The sequence below is a fragment of the Agaricus bisporus genome, assembly GCF_000300575.1.
Source record: "Agaricus bisporus var. bisporus H97 unplaced genomic scaffold AGABI2scaffold_4, whole genome shotgun sequence".
NCBI lineage: Eukaryota > Fungi > Basidiomycota > Agaricomycetes > Agaricales > Agaricaceae > Agaricus > Agaricus bisporus.
Genome location: NW_006267367.1, coordinates 1,782,259 through 1,807,633, shown reverse-complemented (window position 1 = coordinate 1,807,633; position 25,375 = coordinate 1,782,259). Strand labels below are relative to the sequence as shown.

General features: G+C 45.1%; 10 protein-coding genes across 10 annotated transcripts; 6 read left to right on the top strand and 4 right to left on the bottom strand.

The window, feature by feature from the left end:
- Window positions 1-233: 233 nt before the first annotated feature.
- On the top strand, window positions 234-2,346 carry AGABI2DRAFT_177986 (hypothetical protein; the record flags this gene model as incomplete). Its single annotated transcript, XM_006460359.1, has 9 exons — window positions 234-260; window positions 306-703; window positions 754-880; window positions 935-1,010; window positions 1,063-1,140; window positions 1,189-1,277; window positions 1,329-1,586; window positions 1,643-2,115; window positions 2,178-2,346. 9 exons carry the CDS (start codon window positions 234-236, stop codon window positions 2,224-2,226), a joined length of 1,575 nt encoding a protein of 524 aa, XP_006460422.1. The 3' UTR covers window positions 2,227-2,346.
- A 1,038-nt stretch (window positions 2,347-3,384) lies between these two features.
- AGABI2DRAFT_177985 (hypothetical protein) lies at window positions 3,385-4,933 on the top strand (the record flags this gene model as incomplete). The annotated part of the gene is made up of 11 exons (XM_006460358.1): window positions 3,385-3,417; window positions 3,468-3,597; window positions 3,657-3,716; window positions 3,770-3,802; window positions 3,862-3,993; window positions 4,066-4,164; window positions 4,340-4,378; window positions 4,438-4,485; window positions 4,555-4,581; window positions 4,644-4,684; window positions 4,907-4,933. 11 exons carry the CDS (start codon window positions 3,385-3,387, stop codon window positions 4,931-4,933), a joined length of 669 nt encoding a protein of 222 aa, XP_006460421.1.
- Window positions 4,934-5,126: 193 nt separating this feature from the next.
- Window positions 5,127-7,693, bottom strand: AGABI2DRAFT_192134 (hypothetical protein). Its single transcript, XM_006460357.1, has 9 exons — window positions 7,524-7,693; window positions 7,354-7,456; window positions 7,192-7,306; window positions 7,087-7,139; window positions 6,426-7,033; window positions 6,046-6,372; window positions 5,751-5,986; window positions 5,449-5,682; window positions 5,127-5,398 (listed from the first exon to the last, which is right to left on the bottom strand). The coding sequence occupies exons 1-9, from the start codon at window positions 7,636-7,638 to the stop codon at window positions 5,198-5,200; spliced, it is 1,992 nt and encodes a 663-aa protein (XP_006460420.1). The 5' UTR covers window positions 7,639-7,693; the 3' UTR covers window positions 5,127-5,197.
- Window positions 7,694-8,521: 828 nt separating this feature from the next.
- On the top strand, window positions 8,522-9,958 carry AGABI2DRAFT_203473 (hypothetical protein). Its single transcript, XM_006460356.1, has 5 exons — window positions 8,522-8,818; window positions 8,875-9,348; window positions 9,399-9,460; window positions 9,520-9,598; window positions 9,659-9,958. The coding sequence occupies exons 1-5, from the start codon at window positions 8,536-8,538 to the stop codon at window positions 9,814-9,816; spliced, it is 1,056 nt and encodes a 351-aa protein (XP_006460419.1). The 5' UTR covers window positions 8,522-8,535; the 3' UTR covers window positions 9,817-9,958.
- Window positions 9,959-10,126: 168 nt separating this feature from the next.
- On the top strand, window positions 10,127-11,533 carry AGABI2DRAFT_192132 (armadillo/beta-catenin/plakoglobin). Its single transcript, XM_006460355.1, has 7 exons — window positions 10,127-10,491; window positions 10,545-10,613; window positions 10,690-10,755; window positions 10,812-10,902; window positions 10,983-11,065; window positions 11,217-11,273; window positions 11,362-11,533. Exons 1-7 carry the CDS (start codon window positions 10,240-10,242, stop codon window positions 11,449-11,451), a joined length of 708 nt encoding a protein of 235 aa, XP_006460418.1. The 5' UTR covers window positions 10,127-10,239; the 3' UTR covers window positions 11,452-11,533.
- Window positions 11,534-12,361: 828 nt separating this feature from the next.
- AGABI2DRAFT_177982 (cytochrome P450) lies at window positions 12,362-15,016 on the top strand. The gene is made up of 10 exons (XM_006460354.1): window positions 12,362-12,862; window positions 12,914-12,987; window positions 13,057-13,123; window positions 13,175-13,247; window positions 13,309-13,444; window positions 13,498-13,947; window positions 14,026-14,182; window positions 14,245-14,269; window positions 14,335-14,480; window positions 14,542-15,016. Exons 1-10 carry the CDS (start codon window positions 12,478-12,480, stop codon window positions 14,886-14,888), a joined length of 1,860 nt encoding a protein of 619 aa, XP_006460417.1. The 5' UTR covers window positions 12,362-12,477; the 3' UTR covers window positions 14,889-15,016.
- Window positions 15,017-15,521: 505 nt separating this feature from the next.
- AGABI2DRAFT_117367 (hypothetical protein) lies at window positions 15,522-18,041 on the bottom strand (the record flags this gene model as incomplete). The annotated part of the gene is made up of 6 exons (XM_006460353.1): window positions 15,522-16,310; window positions 16,362-16,525; window positions 16,574-17,249; window positions 17,299-17,382; window positions 17,438-17,509; window positions 17,562-18,041. 6 exons carry the CDS (start codon window positions 18,039-18,041, stop codon window positions 15,522-15,524), a joined length of 2,265 nt encoding a protein of 754 aa, XP_006460416.1.
- Window positions 18,042-18,954: 913 nt separating this feature from the next.
- AGABI2DRAFT_203467 (hypothetical protein) lies at window positions 18,955-20,601 on the bottom strand (the record flags this gene model as incomplete). Its single annotated transcript, XM_006460352.1, has 6 exons — window positions 20,272-20,601; window positions 20,148-20,219; window positions 20,014-20,097; window positions 19,295-19,964; window positions 19,082-19,245; window positions 18,955-19,028 (listed from the first exon to the last, which is right to left on the bottom strand). Coding segments are annotated over exons 1-6 (1,365 nt in total), but the record flags the coding sequence as incomplete, so codon positions are not given.
- A 398-nt stretch (window positions 20,602-20,999) lies between these two features.
- AGABI2DRAFT_117365 (hypothetical protein) lies at window positions 21,000-23,733 on the bottom strand (the record flags this gene model as incomplete). The annotated part of the gene is made up of 9 exons (XM_006460351.1): window positions 21,000-21,652; window positions 21,708-21,759; window positions 21,811-21,974; window positions 22,026-22,695; window positions 22,747-22,830; window positions 22,886-22,957; window positions 23,011-23,337; window positions 23,394-23,636; window positions 23,698-23,733. 9 exons carry the CDS (start codon window positions 23,731-23,733, stop codon window positions 21,000-21,002), a joined length of 2,301 nt encoding a protein of 766 aa, XP_006460414.1.
- A 20-nt stretch (window positions 23,734-23,753) lies between these two features.
- Window positions 23,754-24,965, top strand: AGABI2DRAFT_192130 (hypothetical protein). Its single transcript, XM_006460350.1, has 4 exons — window positions 23,754-23,822; window positions 23,893-23,986; window positions 24,042-24,151; window positions 24,204-24,965. Exons 3-4 carry the CDS (start codon window positions 24,061-24,063, stop codon window positions 24,884-24,886), a joined length of 774 nt encoding a protein of 257 aa, XP_006460413.1. The 5' UTR covers window positions 23,754-23,822; window positions 23,893-23,986; window positions 24,042-24,060; the 3' UTR covers window positions 24,887-24,965.
- The last annotated feature ends 410 nt before the right edge of the window (window positions 24,966-25,375 follow it).

The following is a 25,375-nucleotide window of genomic DNA, read 5'->3' as shown; positions in this document are numbered from 1 at the left end:
CTCTTAGCCTAGGTCTTGGAACTTGATCAACATTCAACTACCTCGTCGATAGACAGACTAGATTGCTCTTTCTGAACTCAACAAGCTCCACGTATCTTTCCTTTTTGCTATCCTCTTTGTAGTTTTTGGTTTGTGAGCTGGCTTGATATAAGATCAAAGCGATCAGTGACCGTGGGAAAGACAAATCAAGTCGATGACTGAATTTATTTATCGACGCGTTTGATCCCAGAACCATGTCAGCTCCGATCTTCAACGAACAGGTACGTCTACTCTAGTTCACCAATCACATCTAACAAGCCACGCAGGCAACTGAAGAAAGGGCAGAGAATGCACGTCTGTCATCCTTCGTCGGTGCCATTGCTCTCGGCGATCTCGTCAAATCCACTCTCGGCCCAAAGGGCATGAACAAAATTCTCCAGTCAGGATCCACAGGAGAAATTAATGTCACAAATGACGGTGCAACTATCTTGAAAGCCATTCAACTCGACAACGCCGCCGCCAAAATCATCGTCAACATCTCAAAAGTACAGGACGATGAAGTTGGAGATGGTACTACTTCGGTTGCGGTTTTGGCCGCAGAGTTGTTGAGGGAAGCTGAAAAACTTATTGCGCAAAAAATACACCCACAGACGATTATAGAGGGTTATCGGATCGCGAGTGCTGCTGCGTTGAAGGCGCTGGAGAAGAGCGCTATTGATCATTCGTGCGTCGTCTGTATCTGATACATCCTCGTTATTCAATCCTGTATATCAGCTCTGATCCTGAAAAATTCCGCCAAGACCTATTCAATATTGCACGAACAACGATATCCTCAAAAGTCCTATCGCAGGATAAGAATTACTTTGCCAATCTCGCTGTCGATGCTGTGCTACGATTAAAGGTACGCGGGACGTCGTTCATGAAGAGGGTCATATCTAATAACTCTAATTGAAAGGGTTCGGTCGATCTAGAACACATTCAAATCATCAAAAAAGTTGGAGGCAAACTCACCGATTCGTATCTTGACGAAGGTACGTACACCTTGCCCGGTCAATTTGTGTTGCGAAGCTTAATCGCCTCCAGGTTTCATTCTTGACAAGACGATCGCTGTGAACTCTCCAAAGCGCTTGGAGAACTGCAAAATTCTCGTCGCCAACACATGTTCGTACAGGCATCACCGCCATTCGGTCCTGACTGATCCTTGAGCAGCGATGGACACCGACAAGGTTAAAGTATTCGGCGCCCGTTTCAAAGTTGATGGCACTAGCAAACTCGCTGAACTCGAACGTGCAGAGCGTGTATGTTGCCATGCACCCCTTACTTCATTCGATCCTCACCGTTCAATACAGGAAAAAATGAAAGCCAAAGTCGAAGCAATAGCCTCACATGGCATCAATGTCTTCGTCAACCGCCAGCTCATCTACAACTATCCAGAATCTCTCCTGTCAGAAAAAGGAATCATGGTCATCGAACATGCAGATTTTGAAGGTGTAGAGAGACTATCATTAGTCACTGGCGGTGAGATTGCAAGTACATTCGATCATCCAGAACTCGTCAAGTTGGGCCAATGTGACTTGATCGAAGAAATCATGATCGGTGAAGACAAGGTACGGCTCGCTCTTGTTTTACATTTCCATCGGCTCAACGATTTTCCTTTTGATAGCTCATTAAATTCTCCGGCGTCGCAGCGGGTGAAGCATGTACAGTCGTTCTCCGCGGTTCAACAAATCAAATGGTCGACGAAGCCGAAAGGTCGCTTCATGACGCTCTCTCTGTTCTCTCCCAAACCGTCAGGGAGACCCGAACGGTTCTCGGTGGGGGATGTTCAGAAATGCTGATGAGTTGTGCAGTCGAAGAAGCATCAAGAAATGTCAAAGGAAAATGTGCGATTGCAACTGAGGCTTTTAGTAGAGCTCTGAGGCAAATACCGGTCATATTGGCGGATAACGCTGGTCATGATTCCAGTGATCTTGTGGCGAGATTGAGAGCTGCACATTATGAAGGACAGGATGATGCCGGTTTGGATATGGATCAAGGGAGTATTGGTTCGATGAGGAATCTGGGTATAACGGAAAGTTACAAGTTGAAGCGACAGGTTGTGCTTAGTGCAAGTGAGGCTACGGAGATGATCGTGAGGTATGTGCTGTTGAATTGGATAATTTCTTTCGCGACTTGTGCGGTTATTGACCGATTTACAGGGTGGATGATATTTTGAGGGCTGCACCACGTAAACGAGAAGCTGTTTAGAGACGCGACGGGTGAAAATAATATAATACACTTCAATAAGTTTCTATCTAGTTATAGAACTTGGCCCCTTTTTGGCTGCCTCGATCTGATCTGGAGGCTGAGTCAACTTTCGTCCAGCATATGCTCGAGATTGAGTGTTGCCATCTATCCTGCCTCAGCCCGCGTGATACCATGCATAGATACAGCCTGCCTTTCGTTCCACTCCCTTTTGCTGTAGCCAGCTGTTCAAGCGTGATGCTGTTCTGAAACTTGAACACTTGATACTTGATACTTGATACTTGATGGACCTATGATCAGTATACGAATACGAACCATTTTAGCTCAGGGGATGGACGGTAGAACTCGGCAGTTCCTATAGCTTCAGGTCTTATTCGGATTTGTATCTCCATTCAGAATAGTAAATAGGTAGTGGATGGTTAGAATGTCAAATGTACTTTCAATGACGCTGCTAGTATAGTGCTCATATTGTCTGGCCCAGTTTTTGATGACATAGCCCAATGAGTGTTACAGCATACAACATCAGACCACTGCAATTGCGATGTTGAAATCTCGGAAACGTTGAAATCAAAACATCTTGATGGCCATTGACCTATCGAATTCAAAGCTCTAAAACCTTCAGCCAACAACTTAAGACATCTTCGCATCTCTTGGCATACCGGAATTCGAACTAAACTCTCAATTGGGAGAAATGTAATTATGTAATATGTTATCCATATGTTGAGAAATACATTCGTCGGCAACATAAGTGATTCCCACCCATCATTAACATTACCAATAAGGTTTCTGAGCCTCATTGTTTTTACTTCCGCGTCTTGCGGACCTTTGCGGACACACCACGATAATCGCTACCTGCCGTTTCCGGTTACCTTCGATCCATAATATGGATAAAAGCTGTGAGAGCGACTCCACAAGCGAAGTTTTTCCCTTTTTACCGTCTCGCTCTTTATCCCGCAATTATACCCTCGCCCTCCATCAAGGTAGCGTGAATGGAAGGCCCGCTCCAACTACTTGAGAGGCTCGAAGTTGGCATTGAGCGAAGCAGACAGGTCAATGTATGTTTTTATTAGCTTCTTTCATTATCAAAAAAATTAATTCACGGATGGAAAGTGTTGCAATGGTTCGTATAAAACGCGTAGCATGGATTGCACAAGCTGACATATGGATTTTAAAGTCGCGAGCGTGACTATCATGGTTCGTCGTTCAACTACAGTAATTAAATGAGTATTCTAACAGTTTCATAGGCGCTGGACTGGCTCCTGACTATGGACATGGAAGTGTCCTTGATGTGGCGCGGCAGATGGAACGTAACGAAGGTGCTCTACTTCCTCACGCGGTACTTGCCTTTCATTGACACGTCGGTGGTCATGTATCGTAAGCATTCCTACCGTCCTGAGCTCCTCACTTATTGCTTAAATGTATTCACGAAATAGGTCAATTTGGCACTGTTCTCTCCCCGTCACTTTGTCGGATAACGTACGAGTACGCGGCTTGTAAGCCAATTACATATCTTCCATTCGTGTATACCTCTCTTAAAATTTGCCAGGGACTTTTATAATTGGCATGGGATGTGCGGAGCGTGCGTATATTTCAATACTACGCGTCTTACATGAACAGCAACTGAACCGTGTCGTATAGTCATCTTAAGTCTGAGGACGTACGCGGTCTGGAATAAAGATAAACGGCTATTAATTGGTCTTCCTCTACTCTTCATCTCTACATGGACAGTGGGCTTCATCGTCTTGGGTTTTTACTTGAGTAGAACAACTCGTGCGTTTTTTTCCTTCCCACATCACTACACGCCTCCACCAACTTAACTTCTTTGAATTTGAATTCACATAGATGGGGTTTCTCCCGTCCCTCAACTTCTTGGATGCATCATGGTCGACGAAAGTAGCATTCTATCTGCATGCTACATTGTTCTTATGATATTTGATGCTTGTACGTTCAATTTTTTCCTTGTCCTTCCACCCAACTTCCACCCAACTTCCACCCAACTTCCACCACTTTACCGTAATGTGGCGTTGCTATTTTTGTTTACCGATGATCTCTCCCACGTCATTGACTTATGCGCAATTGCCGGTTTTACTCACGAATTCTCACTCCACGCGTATAGGTGTTCTTGCTCTGATGGCGATCCGAGGTATATCAGCGTGTAAGCTATTTGTTTATGCACCTACCGCTCCAAATTATCGCTGACATTTCGCCAAATAGTGCGATCAGGAGGGGATTCTCAGTTTATGCGGGTTGTGTATAGTGATGGTAAGCCAGGACACTAAACCATTTCTTGTTTGAATTATCACTGATACATTGTGGGTGCTCCTCGTTCAGGAATCATCTACTACGTGTATTTATCCGGTTAGTCCGAGTGAAAAAGTTGAAGCCATCCCTGACAGACGATTTCCTTCTCACCTACTCAGCTCTTTCTATCTTCAATACGGTCATTATTCTCAGGCTTCCAGTAAGTTTTCAGACTTCTTGACTTCTTTCCATATGGCATTTTCCCGTCCTCATCAAACTTCTGTCTAGGGTGACTACGTTAACTTATTGGTAATGTGGGTATTTATTTGTACTCGGCGTGTCTTCTCCTTGTTTATCGTGCCTTTTCGGAAAATTGACAGGATGGAGCGAGTTATACACTCTGTACTGGCTTGCAGAGTCGTCCTCCATATTCGAGAACTAGGCGAGGTTCAACAACGAATCCGGCTAGAAGCTTTCTGTCAAGGATCTCAGATTTATAATTAATGTATATTTCCATTCGATTTTCCTGAGGCCTGGAGGCTGGTATTATTATTTGCGGTATTTAATCCTAGTACAAAGAAACGGCGGGACAATATACCAACTACTGTAACCTTGTGCAAAAAAAAAAAAGAATGGAAAGAGAGAAAGAAAAGGGCATTACTCGCGGAAACCGAAAATCAATTATCCACACCCACACCCATACCCACACATACGCAAATAAAGTCCTACATATCTAATCGCTGTCGCTATCACTACTCTCATTCTCTTCCTCATCATCGTCAGTACTACTCTCATCATCATCATCTCCTTGATCTGCAAGCTTCTTCACCTTCCCACCACGCATGGCAGCCATCTGACCCGCGAGTGAATCTTCCTCAGGATCTGAAATTTCATCGTCAGGTGATTCCATAGCCTGAGGCTGCTCGATTTTCAACTATAAGAAAGAGTCAGTTTGAGCACCATTATAGATATTATGATACGTACGATGATATCTCTAGTCACATCTTCTCCAACGAATGTATCCGAGACCAAATAAACCTTCCATGTGAACATTCCCACATTTTGTGGAGCCTGGAATTGAATTTTGTATGATCGATAGTCGCGCTCGTGTTCAGCATCAGAATTGGCATAGGGTACATCAGTGACTTTGAAAGGTGGAACGACTATGCGATTGAGTTTGTCGTCTGCTAGGACAACCCACCACGACGGTTTACGTTCCTATAAATTCCACACAAACATATACAAGGTTTAGTAAATGGTTAAATAGATCAGAATATAAAACATACCCCAGGCCAGTAAGGTGCATGTGCACTAGTGGCAACGGTTTCTTCGTTTGTAAATTCCTCCATCTCACTTTTCGATAAAAGGAATTCATCATCCTGCTTCTCATTATACTTGATGGCCCGCTTGGTTTCATCCACACTGAGCTCTTTACGTTGAACCTTTTTTCCTGGTGGGCTGATACGAAGTTTCAAGACGAGGAATACGATAGAAGATGGCGTCACGCCGCGTTCACCAATGACTATAAACAATATAATGATCAGGCAAGTTGACAAAAGCTATGGGATCACGGTAACGAACCTTTAAAAGCAGCATCGACGATATCGATGGCACCCCACCTTTCCAATGCTTTTCGAACGACACTGGCACGCTTATCCTTCTTTGAATCGAGGATATCCGCAACATCCGTCAAGTTTTTGGCATCACCAAGGGTCTCAACGTCCGCCTTCTGGATAAAAGGTAGTTGAGTAAGTCGTAGCCGCTCGTCCTCGACCGGAGGTAGAGCTTGGGCGAAATAGGCATTGAGACGCATGATTGCCAACGATGGTAGGAGCCAATTGCGTGAGATTGACACGTTGAGGAGAGCATTTAAAAGAAGAGGAATTTGAAGGAGAATCTGAGCTTGTTCTATAAACCAAGTAATCAACATCAGTCAGCTAGAATAGAACAATGACACACACCCTTTTGCAATTTTTCGTCGGAAATATCAATTCTCAGCAAGTGAGCGTAAAGTAAAACGAGTGCTCTCCGACGTTTCACGTGGAGTTTGCCGTCGACGTCCTTCGCGATCTTCCTAACTTCACTCCACTTCACACCAGCCCTCTTCTCAATCTCACTTTCAAGCCTATCAATATTTACATCCACCTTTTTGACGCCTACGTCTGACATTTCGAATTGATATGCCTTGCCGAGTGTGCCAACGACTTCTTCCATCATACTCTCTTCCTTCAAGCTTTTGAAGAAAACGGCAGCTGATTTCGCATTTACACCGTCTTTCGTTTTTTGCCTGCTACCAAACCACCACCGGCCGACTAGGGCAGGTAAGGCACCCCCGAAAATCAAACCATAAATTCCAAGCACCCAGATATTGTTGTGAGATTCGACGATCCATTTTGGTAGAGCGATACCCATGGACATCTCTTGACGGCCATCCGGGTTGCCATATAGTTCCCAATTCTTGCGGATTGTTTCGTCTGTGAGGGATTTGTAGGCTTTGGTGAGTTGAACGAAACGATCTGAAATTTCTTCCGCGGTCTCGTTGGCTGATGGTTTTACTTTGTCCGGATGGCTGATTATAATTGAGTTAACGGGCAAAACGGGAGTATTCGTATTGTGACGTACAATTGTTTCGAGAGTTTCTTGTAATGAGATTTGATATCTTTCTCAGACAGACTCTGTATTTGCATATATAATTTGTAATTGACTTTCCGGAAATTATGAACTCACTGGACTGATTCCAAGGATTTCAAAAGGATTGTAGAGCTTGTTCTCGACCACAGCGCCGGAGACCTTATAGCAGAGGAATGCGAACAGTGTCCAGCCAGCAATTAGGAAGTATGTCCTGCATAGATATTAGTATCATAGAATCTTGGGAGAAAAGAACCATACTTCTTGCTGAGATTAAAGGCCAGTATTGTGCCCTTCTCTCGTTTTGCAATCCTTGCTCGTTGGTCAAGGCACGCCTGACACTGGCAGCCTCTCGGATGTTGTTCTAAATACACACGTTGGCCGTCCATGAGAAACACCGTCAATAAATCTCGATAAGAAAAGCAACATACTCGCTGGTCTCTTGCTAATTGAAGACAGCGTCATCGGGGTAAGGACCAAAGCAAGTATAGTGATGAGAAAGTATGCAGCCAAGCTGCCGCCTTCATCGTAGTGATAGTTTGCCATCGTTGGCAAAGACTAGGAGCCGAGGCTGGGTTCTGGAGAAAAGAGCGGAGGAGATGATTGTCGACGTGTAAACTTGAAGGTCAGTGAGCTGGTGCGTTAAGCTCGTGACTTCATGTCACATGCTCGAATAAGCGCTCGCAGGCGTTTATGATCTTAGTTATTCTTGTGATCTGTGGCCCTTGGATTGATACAATCATCTCTTCCTTCAACAAGGCAAACTCATTCTTCGACAGTCTCCACGCAACACATACCCATGTCACAAAGTTCTTCCTTGATGCCCACGGCTTTCCCTTGTACATTTACCCTGACCCCACCGTCCGAATTCGAAGAAACCTGGCTCCTACGGAAAACTAGATTCGCTATTAAATGAAATATTTGACGGCTTGCGTGGCATCTCTTGCCTTCGTGTCAGCAGGTTTGCACTCTCGGCCCGCAACGAGTCGCGCCTCATGGCATCAGCGTGCTACCGGCTAATAAACTGGACAGTCTAGCCTGAAATCAGCGTCAGGTAATCAATACAAACTGGGCAAACCGGATTTCTCCTTTTTTATGACACCAAATGGGCCAGGCATCCAGACCTGCCATTGAAACGACCATCTCAAAACACTTCAAGTGGCATCACCTTGTTTCGATCTCCAACCGTTCTTTGTTTGCAGTGCTCAGCTGTCTATGTCATCTCCAGGTATTCTCACGTACGCCGTCGGTAGCAAATGCGGCATGGGTTTCCATAACGTCATGACATTCGAGAAGATCACACGCCTTCAAAAGTGATATATATTCGTTTTCCTCCACCGGGGGAATATTTATTCACCGCTCCGGATGAGAAAATCATATAAGCTGGGCAAGACCTAACTAAACAAAATCATTGGTTCCCTTCCCGTTAATCTAATTCCCGGTATGACTCCATTAAAAATCAACGTTCTCTTACTTGGCTCTACTGGCTTCCTTGGCTCTACTTTCCTCAAGCTAATCGGTCAGGACTCGGACCTAAAGGATAGACTCCATATCACTGTCCTTTGCCGAAACAGTGCCAAGCGTTTCACTGAACTTCAGAAATTTTATTCCGATCTCGAAGTGGTTGAATGCAATCTCGAAGACGATGCTGTCATCCAAGACCACGCTGCCAAAACAGATATTGTTATCAACGCAGCAAGCAGCGACCATGTTGAGAGCATCAAATGTTCGCTCTTTGTTTCTTTGTACTTGCCGCTGAACACTCATCTTAGACTCTGACAGCGACCCTACGGGGTCTTGAAAAGAATTCTGCCGCCAATCCCAACAAACCCCCAATGTACCTCCAAGTTTCTGGTCTTGGTATCACATCCGACAATTCCCATGGCGAATATGTCAACATCGACGACTTACCTGGATACGTCGATATCGATTTCAGCCTTGATCAAGTACCTCAGGAAAACACTCACTTGCCTCAAGATAAACTCATCGTAGAAGCTGGGACGCGTACAAAAAATCCCGTTCGCACGGCTATTGTATTTCCCGGTTGGATTTATGGCGTTGGCGAAGCGATCCAACAGACTACACTTCCGGTTCGGATTTGGGTTGATATGTTCCTGAGGGCTGGATACGCCGGAACTTGGGGGGAAGGCCATAGCATTATGGGCAATGCCCACGTGAAGGATGTCGCATCTGCTTTGGCTACAGTTCTCAAAGCGATGCTGGATGGCAAGGCTGATGAAGGTGCTAAAGGATTTTGTGAGTTTATTTTGATATTACTATCAAGATCTCAACTGACGTACATGTAGATTTCGCCATTAGCAGACAGCGTATGGTCAGTAACCGTGAAATTGCTTCCAAGATCGGTGATGTCAGTCACACACTTATCAGATGTGTCTGATGAATATTGACCGGCTAGTCATGATTTAGATCCTATTTGAACATGGTCTGGCTAAAAAGGGCGGCAGTCGTCCATATCCCCCCGAAATAGTTGAGCCTCTGGGTTTTTGTACGTTTTCTTTCCGGCTATCAATTAAGCACTATTCTGAGAATTATCCCCGGATACCAGATGGTTGGTCTCTCCTCGGCGCCAACCAAATGGCACACGCGCATCACCTTAGTAGGTTTGGATGGAAGCCAACCGAGACGAAGAAGGTATTGTTGATGGAGTCTCTTCGAGAGGAAGTGTTGATGTATCTTCGTCAACTTGGAAAGATTCCGGCTTAAATGATATATGGACTTGATCGGAGCCCCAAACAAAAACCATCACGTTTGGTTCGCGATTCGAATTGATGTCCGACCTGAAGGCGACTACGACGACGATCTTGAAACATGTACTTAAGGTTCTAAAGCATTGACTTGTTCATATTGACTTGGGGAAGCCTTCATGATGCTCCCAACACGTAATTCAATGAGCTGCTGAGAGGGTTTCAGACATTTTCTATAGGCCTGGTATATATGTTTATTACATAAATCGGAAAACAAGTGGCACATGTACAGTCGATCAGCTATCAGTGCCTGCCCTTATGGCTTCCTTGCTTGTCCTTCCACAACCACGATATCTAACATCCTAATCCATTACCTGGATCGACAAAGTCAGAGCACTACCTCTTACACTTATACACAACGTACTCGCATATAACAGCGACAATGACATCCTTAACAGTCCCGCAATCACCGGCAATACAAGCCACCTGCGCACATATTGATGACCAAAAAATACCTCCGAGCGTGTTCAAGCTACCACAGACGGCACAATTAGAGGCGTTATACACAATTATAAGAGATAAAGAGACCTCCAGGGGCGATTTTTTGTTTTATTCGGATAGGATTATAAGGTTACTGGTTGAAGAGGGATTGAATCATTTGCCGGTTATTAGTAGAGTTGTTGAGACACCGACGGTGAGTGGACTATTGGCTACGAGATGGACAGAGTTTTACTTCGTGTGGAATAGGGTGCTACGTATCATGGTGTGGGATTTGAGGGAAAGATCTGTGGTGTGTCAATTTTACGTGCCGGAGAGGTACGTGGCGAAGTTGTTTTCTTTCTGAAGAATCTTTGTTGACGGGTTTGATATTGTAACCCGCCGTCGCGTGCAGGCCATGGAGGCCGGTCTTCGTGAAGTTTGTCGAAGTGTTCGAATTGGGAAGATCTTGATTCAACGAGTGAGATGGCAGGCGAGAGCATACTCATCTCATGGATAACTTACAGAGTCTTCCAGGATGAAGAAACCGCCCAAGCAAAGCTATTCTACTCGAAGTTTCCTTCAGATATTGCGAAACGATATGTCTTGTTGCTTGATCCGATGTTAGGTGCGTTCTATTCACCACGTGCCCAAATTCTCGCTTCGCTGACTCGATTGTGCTGATATCTAATTTCCTTCGAAAATTAGCGACAGGCGGTTCCGCAATGAAAGCTGTCGAAGTTCTCATGGAGCATGGTGTTCCTGCAGAACGAATCATTTTCATCAACCTCGTATGTCTAATTATTCCCATTTCTTATCTTATCGTCGATCTTTCCGCTTTCTTGCTCCCCAATCATTATGCATTATGCGCGTGAATGATTCATTGTCATCAACGCGAGCACAAAATGGTTTTGAACTGACACGTTTCTTTTGCCGGTCTAGATCGCCGCACCGGAAGGTTTATCAAACTTTTGTTCACGTTATCCCACTACCAAAATTGTACGTCCATTTTCCTTCATATCCTAAAAGAGACCTTTTGTGTCTTGTGAAAGAAAACTAATGTTTAATATTAATGCTTATCTATTAGATTACCGGATGGATTGATGAAGGATTGAACGAGAAGTCGTACATTATTCCGGGCCTCGGAGATTTTGGGGAAAGAAGGTATTGCCTTTAAGATAGGTGACTCAGAGGGATCTTCCAGTTGCTCCCTTCTTTGCGTTTCATCATGATGTTTTAAAATTGATGCCAGCAAACACGACTTGTATATGTGTGGGATGAGAATTTGAACTTGTTAGCCATGGGTAGGGATGCTCTACGCTCTTCGCCATACCTCTCCCGGGTTTTATAAATAAATGCTCACTGGCTAGTTGACCTTTGCAGACCGCCGCTGTTACATATGCACGCATCATCAAAGATTTCGGGAGAAAGTAGCGTTACTTGGACAAGGTCAGGTTGTATGGGAAAAAGATGATTGGCTGAGTTGTGAAGCATTCGAAGGCTCTTATCAATAATCTTGAAGGAACTTCCCCCTTTCGTTGCATCTGTAACGGACAAAAGGATAATTTGACAGAGATTCTGACATAGTGATACATACAGTCGAGAAAACGGTTTCAATCATATGCATATACTAGGCCTTTACTAATGAGAGGTTTCCAAACTTGAAATTGACTGCATCATCTGCGAATATAAGGGCACGGGAAAGTGTATTAGCACGAAGAAGGAAAAGTTGTACGGGGTCTGGAGGGTATGGATTTTGTCCGACCTCTTTTCTCCTCTTTAAATCTGTGGTAATCGAATAGGGGCATGATTATTCATAAATGATAATTTCAATCCTTCAGGCACGACTCAAGGTTACTATTTCAAGTCGCCAAGAATACCATTGTTCCGGGATGACCGAGAAGAATATTTTTGTGTGTCGGCATTGATATTAATAGTAGCGGATAACACGGAACCCTCTGGGACCCTGCAGGGTATGACTATAACCGGGGCGTGTCTGTAAACACTCCAGGAACATACTAAACAACACCATAACAGTGGGCAAACACCAGGAGTCTGGCATTAGCCATTTGTTACTTGCCCACCTTGGGTTCTCACTTGTTCCTTTCACTCGTCCTTTCTCCGCTTCCCAGATTACTTCGAGAGCCTAGAGGTGCTGAAGACTAACCTACGGAGGGCCTGCTAGACGCTATCTACTGGGGCCATGTCCGCAGAAATTCCGCCCGGAATCCTCTACCTCCTGCACTACTCTCCGCAGCTTCTATTGCCCCCACTATTCATTTATCTTCTCAACTATGTCTCTTCATCACAAATCCTGCCAACGTATCTTTCCCAATGGCAAACATCTGTTGTCTCGAATTTGCTACCCTTCACCATGTTACCTTTCAAAACGTCGTCACATCTCGCAATAGCGATGATCGCTTCTGTGCCTTTGACTTTGGGAGCGGAAATACTGTGGGATGACATCAAGATTAGATTTGAAGCGTGGAGATTGGGTGCGGTATTACCTCCGAGAAATAGAGATTGGTGGCCTGCTGGAATTGGATTCTTATTGAAGCAGGCAAAAGCGACGAAAGCGGGGTATCTTGGTGAGTTCTAGCTTCACCTCTGAACTGTCTGATGAGTTAATACTTGTCAAGCTGAGGGATTGGAAGAAGCTTATGAGACACTTGGATCGTATACGATCAACAATCGTGTCTTGTATTCGAACAGAGTGAGCTTGCAACTATTTTTCCATTGGAAAATAATCGTGTTTCACTAACGGGTTCAAATAATCCTGTAGATCATTACTTCTGACCCAGAGTGTATTAAAATCATCTTGGCGACTCAATTCGATCACTTTGAAAAAGGTGTGTAAACCTTTTGTGGCAAATTTGCCTTTTGCTAATAGATTTAACTAGGTCCAGAGACACGATGGTTGTTCAAACCGCTTCTTGGAACGGGAGTATTTGCCGTGGATGGTGAATTATGGAGGTATGCCCCGATTGCCACATATCATGATCAATTTTTCACTAGAAGTCGCTCATGTGTCTAGATTCCACCGTTCAATGACCAGGCCATACTTCAGCCGAGACAGGATAACTCACTTTGATATTTTCGATCGACACTCTGAACATGCATTGAACAAGCTCGCTGAACGGGTCAGAGAAGGTGTAGCAGTCGATGTCCAGGTCAGCCCCGTGCACCAATAATGTACGTACAAATCAAACATTTTTTTCATCAGGACCTCGTCGGACGATTCACGCTCGACTCTGCCACGACATTCCTCTTCGGTCACAATGTTCAATCTCTTTCCGGTCGCCTTCCCTACCCTCACAATCACCCTTTACGTTCTCAATCCAACTCGCCCGAGTTCCAGAATTTTTCAACTCGATTCGCCGAAGCATTTTCTGAGGCTCAATTGATGACAGCTGTACGATCACGCTACGGTGTCCACTGGCCTTTGTTGGAATTTTGGAAGGATACGATGAAGGAACCGATGAAGGTTGTGAAAGACTTGATTGAACCAATCGTTGAGGAAGCTGTTCGTAAGAAGCGTCAAAGGGCTGGAGTTGGCGTGGGCAAAGAAGAAGACGGTGAAGGGACATTGTTGGAGAATCTAGTCAATGAGACGGATGACTTGGAAATCTTGAGAGATGCAATCATGAGTCTATTGGTCGCTGGTCGGGACACCGTAAGTTGCCTTGTTACCTCCCTGCTTCGCATCCATCTAAGCTTATCTATTTCCTAACCTCTACCTTCCTTATACTAGACCGCTAGCACGCTGACATATGCGATATACATGCTCGCCGAACACCCGCAAGTATTGAAACGGCTCAGAGAAGAAGTCCTGCAAAAAGTTGGACCATCCAGAAGACCCGAATATGATGATCTGAAAGACATGAAATACTTGAGGGCTACTATCAATGGTATTTTGCTCATCATTTTCATCTGACACTTTGCTCTGACGGCCGATACTCTTGAATCATAGAAACCTTGAGATTGTATCCCGCCGTGTGAGCAGCCTTGAGGCAAATGCCTCGCGTACTTTGATGTTTTACTCACACTTCTCGGGGTGTAGACCATTCAACACAAGAGCCTCAAATAAGGCTACGTTATGGCCTTCGCATAAACCCGGTGGTAAACCTTACTATATACCTGCAAACACAAGAACGCCATATAGCGTCTTCGTCATGCACCGAAGAAAAGATCTATGGGGACCAGATGGTACGGACTCAGTCTGTTTGTTAGGCTTTCGTGGCACTATAGCTGAAATTACACATCGTAGCACTCGAATTCGATCCCGACAGGTTCATCGATGATAGACTACACAAGTATTTGATTCCCCATCCATTCATCTTCCTTCCATTCAATGCTGGCCCACGTATCTGTTTGGGACAACAATTTGCCTACAACGAAACCTCCTTTTTCTTGGTCAGATTGTTGCAGAAGTTTGATGGTTTCAAGGTGGAAGTTGATGCTATGTCAGAAAGCGCTAGAGTTCCGGAGGAATGGAAGAAGGATGGTAAGGAATCGAGGAAGAAAAAAGAGAAAATCAGGCCTGCGTCACACTTGACTCTGCATGTGAAGGAGGGGTTGTGGGTTACTTTGAGCGAGGCGTCTCCTCACGAATAGCGTCGACAAAGAATTGCAAAGTAATTTGCGGAATGCGTTTGCGTATGGCCCGGTAATTATGACTGTATAGTCTTTGCATGTGTAACTCTTTTCCGATTGAAGAATGAATCAAAATCCGTCTGCATTCCATCACCATGCGAGTTCCGAACAAATGTTTGTTGGAAGTGCTATAACCGGCGGTGGGAATACTTGGTTGTCCTAGTCTGTGAGCATGAAAAACGATCTATATATTCTGGCAGCTGTCTCTAACATGTGGAGAAGTTGAACGAGGGCACGTTGACCCAACCTCAATCCCAAGTACCCCTTATCCTTTGCGATCCCGGACATATTTTCAACCTAGGGCGCGTTAGGCAAGAAAAGAAATTGTTCTTAGAAAAAGTTCTGTAAAGCACATGTGAGCATTTCTCTAGGAGCACAAAATGCGCCCGATTGAGTATCGGAAGTTGGCGCTAGAGAAACAGTACACCTCGTTGAAAAAATCAAATATTGGTTGTGCGGAAATATCATCTTGCCGCGGCTTGGTCAATACAGAAGCCTTTTTCTGGCGGCGATTTCAACAGTCAAAATTCATATTCGCTTTGAAGAGATTATATATTCTTGCGTATCTTGTGGCGTGTGCCGAAGCAAGTTAAATCAATCCCAGGTACTCCTAATAGTAATCCGAGGATTATTATCTTCATGTGCTATGCTGGCCATATCTTGTACATATACAGTATCTTCCTCCACCGTATCCTCTTCGTCTATACCTTTAAACACGTCTCCAGCCGACTTCTGTTTCTTCTTTGACGATCCATCATCCCTATTCGTCTTCCTACCATCGATACCGTTATCCATTGATCTCGACCTCTTCCCGAGTTCTTGAGAGCGGGGGAAATAGATGGGATAAGACGGGACAGTGGTGTTTGGTTCTCCAAGCGCCATGGTGACATCTGACATATTTCGAATGAAAATCTGCATTACCTCCCATACAGCACCATATATGCTTTGATAACTAGTATCATCCTGTCTCTTGCCCGTTAAGTAGAATTCGTAGAGGCGAAGGTGATAAATGGCGAGGAAAGTGTGTGCTTTACGGTCACAAAGGGCGTCGATGATCAAATCATGGAGAAGATTGTGGAGAAGATCCCCCCTCATAAAGAAGTCATCCCGATCAGGGTGGGGAAAGTCGAGGACGGCGAAAATCATCCTGTATAGGAACGGTACGCCCTTGATGCGCATAAGAATAATCCACACGATAATCCACCAGAGTGATTCCAGATCATGAGCAAAATTGTACCTCAAAGATGGAAAGGCAGGTTTAGATTGTCGCGGATTTCTATCGAGGTTTGAGGTCATGATAGAAACGTCGAGTCGGTTCAATACGGGTCTTGGACACAGCGATCTCCCTCTGTGAATCTCCAACGGCATGAAGTAGGGAGTTCCCTGAGCAACTCAACGGTGAGATAAGATTAACGACTGAAATTTTTTTTTTACCGTCTTGGAATCAGTGTTGGCTACTCCATCTTCCAGGTTGAAGGGTCGTGCGTACTCCAGATCGTTCAGTTTTGCTCTGATTCCATGCTCGTCGCGCACCAAGATGATGTTGCCTTCACTCACATCCCGGTGCACCCAGCCAGCCAAAAACAATAGCACCAATGCTGAGCACATATCAAATACATCTCTCACACTATAAATCACAAACTCACCAACGAAAATGTCTTCGAATGCTCTCACAGCATCAGACAGGCTGGTTGCGAGGGCGAGCGATTCACCGACATCAGAATAGATGACCAGGTAACGTTGCCGTCCCCTGTAGTCTCGTTTCTTGCTGGAGACGTTGAAGTCTTCGTTTGACTCTGGAAGGAAATTGAGAGCATTGTGGTCCTCTGGGCTCTCCTTCCCATTCGTTTCCGCTTCCTTCCAATCGCACTCGACCCTCATGAAATATGTTTCTGGGCATGCGAGCGCATCCTTGATTTTCTGTTTCAACCCGTCAGGTGCCCAGTCAAACTCAGTTTCTTCAACGTTGCTCAAGCGATCGAAGATCAGGTCTTGTATCTTCTTCTCTGAGACTGACTCCCGAGTCACCCATGAATCTTTCAAAGCAACCGGGAGAGCACCCGGAGTCGGTGTAAGGTTGGCAGGATTGTTGACCTCTACAGCTTTCCACACACGGCATTTGTGACTCGCGATGTGAGAGGCGTGAGGATGGTATAACACTTGTGTTGTCCTGAAATATTTCGGATACTGCAGCGTTCCTAGTTTGTACACATAACAATATTCTGCGTTGTACTGCACACGGAGTACCGAAGCATCATAACCAAGTTCCTCTTCTGTCGAATAGAAAAAACATAGGAAGGCTCGAACAAGAGTCCCGAGTTCCTGAAGGAAAGTCAGCGAGATCGACACCCAAATGGAAAGAAGCATTAACCTTTGTGAAATCAAAAGAATGAGACTTGATGGAGTGGGTGCGCGAAAAATACCATAGGGTCATTGTAGTGCCTTCAACTGAAACCTGCAATACAGTTGAGTAATTCCAAAAAACAAAAACAAAGAAAACGCGAACATACACCATACAAGAAAGTACGACGAGGGTCGTCGTTTATTATCTGGGCGGCCGCTAACTCTAGATTTCGTTGATTCTCCAGCAAATTACATCACAACGGAAAGTCAAATAGATGGTCGCGAGCTTACCACATATGCTTGTTCGGAGGTGGACTGGAATGTCATTGGTATTGCCGTTTGTTCCGCACTCAGCGCTTCATTCTTTTCTTCTGCCTCGCATGCTAGCATGTTGGAAATGACAGCATCCACATTGAAGTCCACAATTGGAGTGTCAGATTTCATTTTACGATCGGGGCAGTCCATATATCCATAGCCATTCCACTTGCGCTCGTTTTTGACGTCGCAGCAAGGTTCATCGCGTAATGCCCCCAGGTATGCAGATATCAATGAGCTCACTGTTATGGGCGCTGTGCTGCCACATGAAAAGTGCACGTCGTCTTTCGCGGGTAGCTGCAGCTTGTTCGTTCGAGTCAGGTAAGCAGAGGCACGATCAACCCAGGACGCGTCAGGCAAGAAAGGGAGATATTCTTCGAAAAAGTCCGATATAGCACACGTGAGCATTTCTTCATGAACACAAAACGCGCCCGCTTGATTTTCGAAAGTCGACATCGGAGAAATAGTACTACATGATGCAAATCAAGAATTGGTTTATAAACACACACAAATATTATTTTGCCACGACATGGTCCATACGGCGAATCATTTCCTGGTGACGATCTCAACAGTCAAATTCACATTCGTGTTGAAGGATTTACATGTTGTTGAGCATCTTGTGGCGTATGTTAAAGAAAAGTTAATCGATTCTAATAGGTAGCCCTTATAGTAATCCTCGGATTACTATCTTCACGTGTTATACCAGCCATGTCCTGGGCCGTATATTCTTCAGTTGTGTCCTCTTCATCTATATCCTCAGACCCAGCTGCATCCGACTTTTGTTTCTTCCTTGATGAACTATCTTCCCCAGTTGTCTCCACAGCGGAATAATCATCAACTCTTGTTCTCAGCCTCTTCCCAATTCCTTGAGAGCCGGGCAAAGAGACAGGCCACTGGCAAGGTGGAACACGTGTGTCTGGGTCTTCAAGCTTCAAGCTCCATACTGACATCTGACATGTTCCGAACAAAAATCTCCATTACCTCCCAAACAACCCTGTAGATGCTTTGATAACTAGTAGCTTTCTGTTTCTCGCCCTTTGAATAGAATTCGAGAAGCGAGTGATTGTAAATGGCAAGGAAAGTGTGCGCGTGACGCTCACAGAGGCTGTCGTGAATCAAGGGTCCGAGATATACTTGGAGAGCATTCCCCTTCTTGAAGAATGCTTCCCGATCAGGGTGGGGAAAGTCGAACATGGCAAAAATCATCTGGTAGAGGAATGGTGCACCCTTGATGCGCCTGAAGACAATCCACACGATAATCCACCATAGTGATTCCATATCATGGGCAAAATTGTATCTCACAGACGGAGAGGTAGGTTCAGGTCGCCGTTGATTATTCTTCCAGATGGATTTCATTGAGAAAATGTCAAGTGTAGCCGGTGGGAGATCAAAATGAAGTGTTTGTCCTCTATGAATCTCTATTGGCATGAAATATGGAGTTCCCTGAGTAGCTTAACGGTGAGATGAGATCGGCGGCTGCAAAAAAACACCGCTACCGTCTTGGAATCAGTGCTAGCTGCTCCATCGTCAGGATTGAAGGATTTTGCATACTCCAGATCGTTCAATTTCGCTCTGACTCCATGCTTGTCGCGTACCAAAATGATGTTACCTTCACTGACGTCCCTGTGTACCCAACGAGCCAAAAACAATAACATCAATGCTGAGTGGATATTAGAAACGCCTCTTGCATCGTAAAACACAAATCTCACCAATGAGAATATCCTCAAACGCTCTGACAGCATCGGACAGACTGGTTGCGAGGGCGAGGGATTCACCAACATCAGAATAAATGACAAGGTAACGTTGCCGTCTCTTGTAGTCTCGTTTCTTGCAGGAAACATTGAAGTCTTCGTTTGACTCTGGAAGGGAATCGAGAGCATTGTGATCATTCGGGTTCTCCTTCTTTTCCACTTTCTTATAATCGCATTCAACCTTCACGAAATATGTTTCTGGACGTGCGAGCGCGTCCTTGATTTTTTGCTTCAACCTGTCAGGCGCCCAGTCAAACTCAGTTTCTTCAACGTTGCTCAGACGATCGAAGATCAGGTCTTGTATCTTCTTCTCTGAAACTGACTCCTGAGTCACCCATGAATCTTTCAAAGCAACCGGGAGAGCATCCGGGATTGGTGTAAGGTTGGCAGGACTCTTGACTTCGATAGCTTTCCATACACGGCATTTTTGTCTCGTGAGGCAAGAGGCATGAGGTTGATATAGCACTTGAAGCGTCCTGAAATATTTCGTACATCGCAGAGTTTCTAATTTGTAAACGTAGCAATATTCCGCGTTGTACAGCATGCGGAGTACCGCAGCATCATAGCCAGGTTCCTCTTCTGTCGCATAGAGAAAACATAGGAAGACGCGAACAGAAGTCTCGAATTCCTAATTGAAATGTTAACGATAATGATACTTAGATGAAAAGAAGTGCAACCTTAGTAAAATCAAACGACTGGGACTTGATCGAGTGGGCACGCGAAAAATACCACAGGGACATCATCGTGCCTTCAATCGATACCTACAATACACCTTAGTAACACCAAAAACTAAAGAAAACACAAAGCGTACACCATACAAGAAATCACGACGAGGGTCATCATTTATTATCTGGGTTGCTGCCGATTTTAAGTTTCTTTGATTCTATAGCACATTATATCACAACGGAAGTCAAAATAGATGGTCGTAAACTTACCACAGACGCTTGTTCGGAGGTCAGCTGGAATGCCACTGGTATTGCCGTTTGCTCCGCGCTTGGAGTTCTGTTCATTTCCTCTGCCTCGCATAATAGCACGTTGGTGATGACAGCATCCACATCGAAGTCCGCAATTAGAGTGTCAGATTTCATTTTGCGATCGGGGCAGTTCATGTAGCCATAGCCATTCCACTTGCGCTCGTTTTTAACATCGCAGCAGGGTTTATCGCGTAGTGCCTCCAAATATGCAGATATTAAAGAGCTCACTTCGATGGGCGCTGTGCTACCGCATGGGAAATGCATGTCGTCCTTTACAGGTAGCTGCAGCTTGTTTGTTCGAGTCAGGTAAGCAGTGGCACGGTCAACCCAGGGCGCGTCAGGCAAGAAAGGGAGATAGTCTTTGAGAAAGTCCGATAAACCACATGTGAGCATTTCTTCATGAACACAAAACGCGCTCGCTTGAGTTTCGGAAGTGGACATTAGAGGAACAGTAGACAACAAGGCTTCCTCATTGATGAAAATCAGAAATTGGTCCATAAATACATACAAATATTATTTTTGCCACGACATGTCAATACGGAATCATTAATCATCTCTTAACGGGGATCTCGGCAGTCAAAAATCTTATTTGCCTTGAAAGAAATTATATAATTTCAAGCATCCTGCGGCGTATGCAAAAGAAAGCTGATCAATCCCACTAAGTAGCCCTAATCGTAATCCTCGGATTACTATCTTTTACTATCTTCACGTGTTATGCCAGCCATATCCTGGATCGTATCTTCCTCAGCCGTCTCCTCTTCAAATATATCATCAAACGCGTCTTCACCCAATTTTTGTCTCTTTCTTGATGAGTTATCTTCCGCCATCCTCTCGCTACCAGGACTGTCATTATCTCCTGACCTTGTCCTCTTCCCGAGATCGAGACCTTGAGAGTCAGGAAAGGAAACAAGACGAGGCGGGACACGAGTGTTTGGGTCTTCGAGTTCCATATGAATATTTGACATGTTGGCAATGAAAATCACCATTGCCTCCCATACATCATCGTAGATGCTTTGATAACTAGTAGCCTCTTGTCTCTTGCCCTTTTCATAGAATTCACAAAGCGAGTGATTGTAAATGGTGAGGAAAATGTGTGTTTTACACTCACAAAGGGTGTCGACAATCAAATTTTGCAAATGAGCTTCGAGTAAATCATCCATCATAAAGAAATCTTCCCGATCAGGATGGGGAAAGTCGAACACAGTGAAAATCATCTTGTTAAGCCATGGTACACCCTTGACGCGCTTCAAGACGATCCACACGATAATCCACCAGAGATTCCAAATCATGTGCAAAATTATACCTCGCAGGTGGAGAGGCATGTATCCGTCCTTGGGGATATCTATTCCAGACCCCGTGCATTGAAGAAATGCTGGCTTTATACGGTCCACGTTTACGATAAAGGGGTTTTCCTCTATGAATCTCCAATGGCATGAAGTAGGGAGTTCCCTGAACAAGTCAACAGTGAGATAAGATTAGCGACTGAGAAAACAACTTTACCGTCTTGGGATCAGTGCTATGCTCTCCATCCTCCAGATTGAAGGGTCGTGCGTACTCCAAATCGTTCAATTTCGCTCTGACTCCATGCTCGTCGCGCACCAAGATGATGTTACCCTCACTCACATCCCGGTGTACCCAGCCAGCCAAAAACAATAGCGCCAAAGCTGAGCGTATGTCAGGCATGTCCCTGGCATCATAAACCACACAAATCTCACCGACGAAAATATCTTCAAACGCTCTGACAGCATCAGAGAGACTGGTAGCGTAGGCAAGCGATTCGCCAACATCAGCATAAACAACGCGGTAATGTTGCTTGACTTTGTAGCCACGCTCCACGGAAGAAATTTGACCAGCAGACAGAGGTGTTGGTGTGTTCGAAGTGCGGGGTGATGGTAAAAAGGGATCATGTTTGCACTCCGGCTTTTCCTTATTTACACCTAACTTCCAATCCCATATCACCTTCACGAAGTACGCCTCCGGACATGTAATTCCAATCTTGAGCTTCCTTTGCAGTCCAATGGGTGCCCATGAGTAGTCGGTTTCTTTAACAGCCTTCAAGCGGTCAAAAATCTCCGTTTGTATCTCCTTCTCCGAGAGCGACCCTTCATCCACCCAACAATCCTTCAGGGCGGCCTCGTGTCCACCCAAGATCGGCGCGAGGTCCTTCGGGCTAGTAACCTCAATGACTTTCCATACCCGAGATTTACGAGAATTATATAGCGGCTTTATTGTCCTGTAGTATTTGGTACCCATTGTCGTCTCTAGCTTGTAAATGTAACACCACTTGTTGTCATGATACCTCCGAAAAATAGACGGATCATACCCAAGCTCCTCCTCTGTTGCATAGAGGAAAGATAAGAAGACATGAATGAACGTCTTGAAGTCCTAAAGAGAAATAAGTGAGAGAGACACATGTATAACGAGAAGGAAACCGACTTTTGTGAAGTCAAAAGAAGCAGATTTCATGGAGTAGGAACGTGAGAAGTACCACAGGGACATATTGGTGCTCTCAATTGTAATCTATGAAGGGTTTAGCTACGGCACGAAACATGAGAGGGGATGTAGTAAGGCGTACACCGTATGTCCAATTCCGGCGGGGATCATCGTTCATGATGTGGTTTGTTGCTGATACCAACCGTTGTCGTTTCTAGGGTGTTTCATGAGAACCGGGATGAAGTTGAAGTAGCAGGAAAACCTCACTTTGTATATCTTCTCGGGCGTGTCGCCTTTCGTGAATCCCATCACCACAGCCGTCTGCCCTGAGGCCAAAGGAATGGCCTTGCTTCCCCCTTTGTATGTGCCTGGATTAGCGATCACACCATCCACTTTGAAATCAAAATCCATCTCCACGGTCACCTCTCGATCGGGAGAGTCCTTATATCGGTACATATTCGAGTTTCGTTCATTATGAGGATCAGCACAGTTACGTAGCGCTTCTACGATATTTGCCAGGTGTTCAATTGCACTTTTGTCCGTGTGTTCTGGCGTTGTGTCGAAATATGCCTCCCTTTTGACCGCAGTCATATCCTGTCATATTCGTCAGCTTCCAGGCCGTTTTGCTATTGTCAGCCGAATTCTCCAACATCAGGTTCGTTCAGCACCTCTCTCACCGGATCGGCTTTCACAGGGAAATTTCCATTGGCAGGTGTCCCTAGCAGCTTCTTTTCCTTCAAACGGTCATAGGCATTATCGATCCATCGAGCATGAGGAGAGAATGGGGAGAGTCTTTCAAGAAAGTCACTCAGAGAACATACAAACATCCCGCTGTTTGAAGTTTCGAATTTTGGTTTGCGATTGTGAAGCAGCTTTGAGCGTTTGAACCCGAGCTTTCGTCGCGTCAACGCCAACTTCCGAAAAATTAGATCACGTGTGCGTGCTTCTAATTACCTCAGCCGACTCGGACTGACAACGATACGACTCCATTTTGATTCAGAGCCTATATTCTCAAAACACCCGAATGTCACGGACGCGAGACTTGAATTGACAGCTATAATAGAAAGCAAAGAATGCCGGTAAGTTCCATTTACCCAGCCTTGAGGCCCATGTCACCTACATCCACAGCTCATACTATGCCTTCCTCAGAAAACAACGGGACAGAGAGATATTATGTCTCTGATGGCTCCGAATCTAACAAATTCAAGTATTGTCTCCCAGCGGACGAACAGGAACGAGAACGGTAAGACTTTGCAATGATGAGAGTCCGTCACTGACTCATTTCTCTCATTGCTCAGTCTTGATCTTCAGAGCGAAATGGTCAATCTGACGTTCGAAAACAAATTAATTTGGGCACCAGTCACACTTGAAAGTGGAGCCGTCGTCCTCGATAGTGGAACTGGCTCAGGTATTTCAAGGATAACTTGAAGCACATTTTCGAAGTAGTAACAAAATTTTAGGTCACTGGTTACTGAGCCTCGCTAAAGAGGTGCCCTCAACAGTCGTTCTCCGTGGAATCGACATCAGTCCTCGAATGTTCCCATCACCCACAACGATCCCCGATAATATGTCCCTGATGTCACATTCAATAACTTCTCTGCCAGAGGATTGGAATAATACCGTGACGCTCATCCACCAACGCCTTTTGGTTGCCGCATTTCAAGCCGACCAATGGAAGACGGCGGTATCCGAAATGTACAGAGTTCTCGCACCCGGTGGATGGGTTCAACTTTTCGAACCAAGAGAACAGCTCCTTTCACCCCTCGAGGCTATCACCAATCACAAGACTCTGCGTATTTTGGAAAGACTTATGGCGGATACCAGGCATATAGTCAATGACGTTGTTGATCACCTTCAACACTGGCTCGAAGAAACCGGCTTTGTTAATCTAACCATCCAGAAACGGGGAATGCCAATCGGATCGTGGGCAGGAGAGCGTGGTGTTTTGAGCATGGAAGCCACTCTGGGGGCATTTGAAGCTATGAAACCGCTCGTCTTAAAGGAGGGTGGCCTTGGTATCGTATCTAGTGAGGAGGAGTTTGATGCAGCGTTGGCAGACCTCAGGCAACTTTGCGACGACACACCAGACACGTACTTCCAGTATTGGTTATTTACGGCACAAAAACCTCTGCCTAAAGTGTAATTGTCCGGTACTTAGGACTATGTGGGGGATGCCCCAAAGCCACGGCAACCTTTCTACATCTTGTTTTCTCCGAATCGAGTAAGCAAAGGTACGATCCAACTAGGGCGCGCCAGGTGAGAGATATTCGTCTAAGAAGTCCAGAACATACATGTGAGTTTGGGGTGCTTACTCCGCATCTATTTGTAAATCAGTGAGCCCCATAGTTTTTTCCCACCTCAGATGCTGCTCGAATTTTACTTTGGATAAGTTTGCTTCAATCTCAGAGTCACCGTATGCTTCATCCGACACGCCTACTATGCACTAGTAACGAGATGCATAATTTTTTATTCGCGACTGTTGCAATCCAATAGAAGACGAAGGAATCCCTTGAAGGATGTCTTTCGCGTGACACTTCTACTCCATACGCCGGGAGTCAACTGACAGCTATAAGAAGGCCAATTATAGCGGTAAATTGCATTTAACCACTAGCCGGTTTTTGTCTTGCGTGCC

Excerpts from the sequence above, each read along its gene's own strand:
- AGABI2DRAFT_192134 (XM_006460357.1), bottom strand. The coding sequence starts at position 7,638 with ATGGCAAACTATCACTACGATGAAGGCGGCAGCTTGGCTGCATACTTT. Across the intron at positions 7,307-7,353 it reads GCCTTTAATCTCAGCAAGAA|GACATACTTCCTAATTGCTG; the intron begins GTATGGTTCTTT and ends ATATCTATGCAG. Across the intron at positions 7,140-7,191 it reads AAATCCTTGGAATCAGTCCA|AGTCTGTCTGAGAAAGATAT; the intron begins GTGAGTTCATAA and ends ATGCAAATACAG.
- AGABI2DRAFT_203473 (XM_006460356.1), top strand. The coding sequence starts at position 8,536 with ATGACTCCATTAAAAATCAACGTTCTCTTACTTGGCTCTACTGGCTTC. Across the intron at positions 8,819-8,874 it reads CCATGTTGAGAGCATCAAAT|CGACCCTACGGGGTCTTGAA; the intron begins GTTCGCTCTTTG and ends AGACTCTGACAG. Across the intron at positions 9,599-9,658 it reads AGTTGAGCCTCTGGGTTTTT|ATGGTTGGTCTCTCCTCGGC; the intron begins GTACGTTTTCTT and ends CCCGGATACCAG.
- AGABI2DRAFT_192132 (XM_006460355.1), top strand. The coding sequence starts at position 10,240 with ATGACATCCTTAACAGTCCCGCAATCACCGGCAATACAAGCCACCTGC. Across the intron at positions 10,492-10,544 it reads GAGTTGTTGAGACACCGACG|GGTGCTACGTATCATGGTGT; the intron begins GTGAGTGGACTA and ends CGTGTGGAATAG. Across the intron at positions 10,614-10,689 it reads CAATTTTACGTGCCGGAGAG|GCCATGGAGGCCGGTCTTCG; the intron begins GTACGTGGCGAA and ends CGTCGCGTGCAG.
- AGABI2DRAFT_177982 (XM_006460354.1), top strand. The coding sequence starts at position 12,478 with ATGTCCGCAGAAATTCCGCCCGGAATCCTCTACCTCCTGCACTACTCT. Across the intron at positions 12,988-13,056 it reads GTGTCTTGTATTCGAACAGA|ATCATTACTTCTGACCCAGA; the intron begins GTGAGCTTGCAA and ends ATAATCCTGTAG. Across the intron at positions 13,124-13,174 it reads ATTCGATCACTTTGAAAAAG|GTCCAGAGACACGATGGTTG; the intron begins GTGTGTAAACCT and ends AGATTTAACTAG.
- AGABI2DRAFT_192130 (XM_006460350.1), top strand. The coding sequence starts at position 24,061 with ATGGTCAATCTGACGTTCGAAAACAAATTAATTTGGGCACCAGTCACA. Across the intron at positions 24,152-24,203 it reads CGATAGTGGAACTGGCTCAG|GTCACTGGTTACTGAGCCTC; the intron begins GTATTTCAAGGA and ends ACAAAATTTTAG.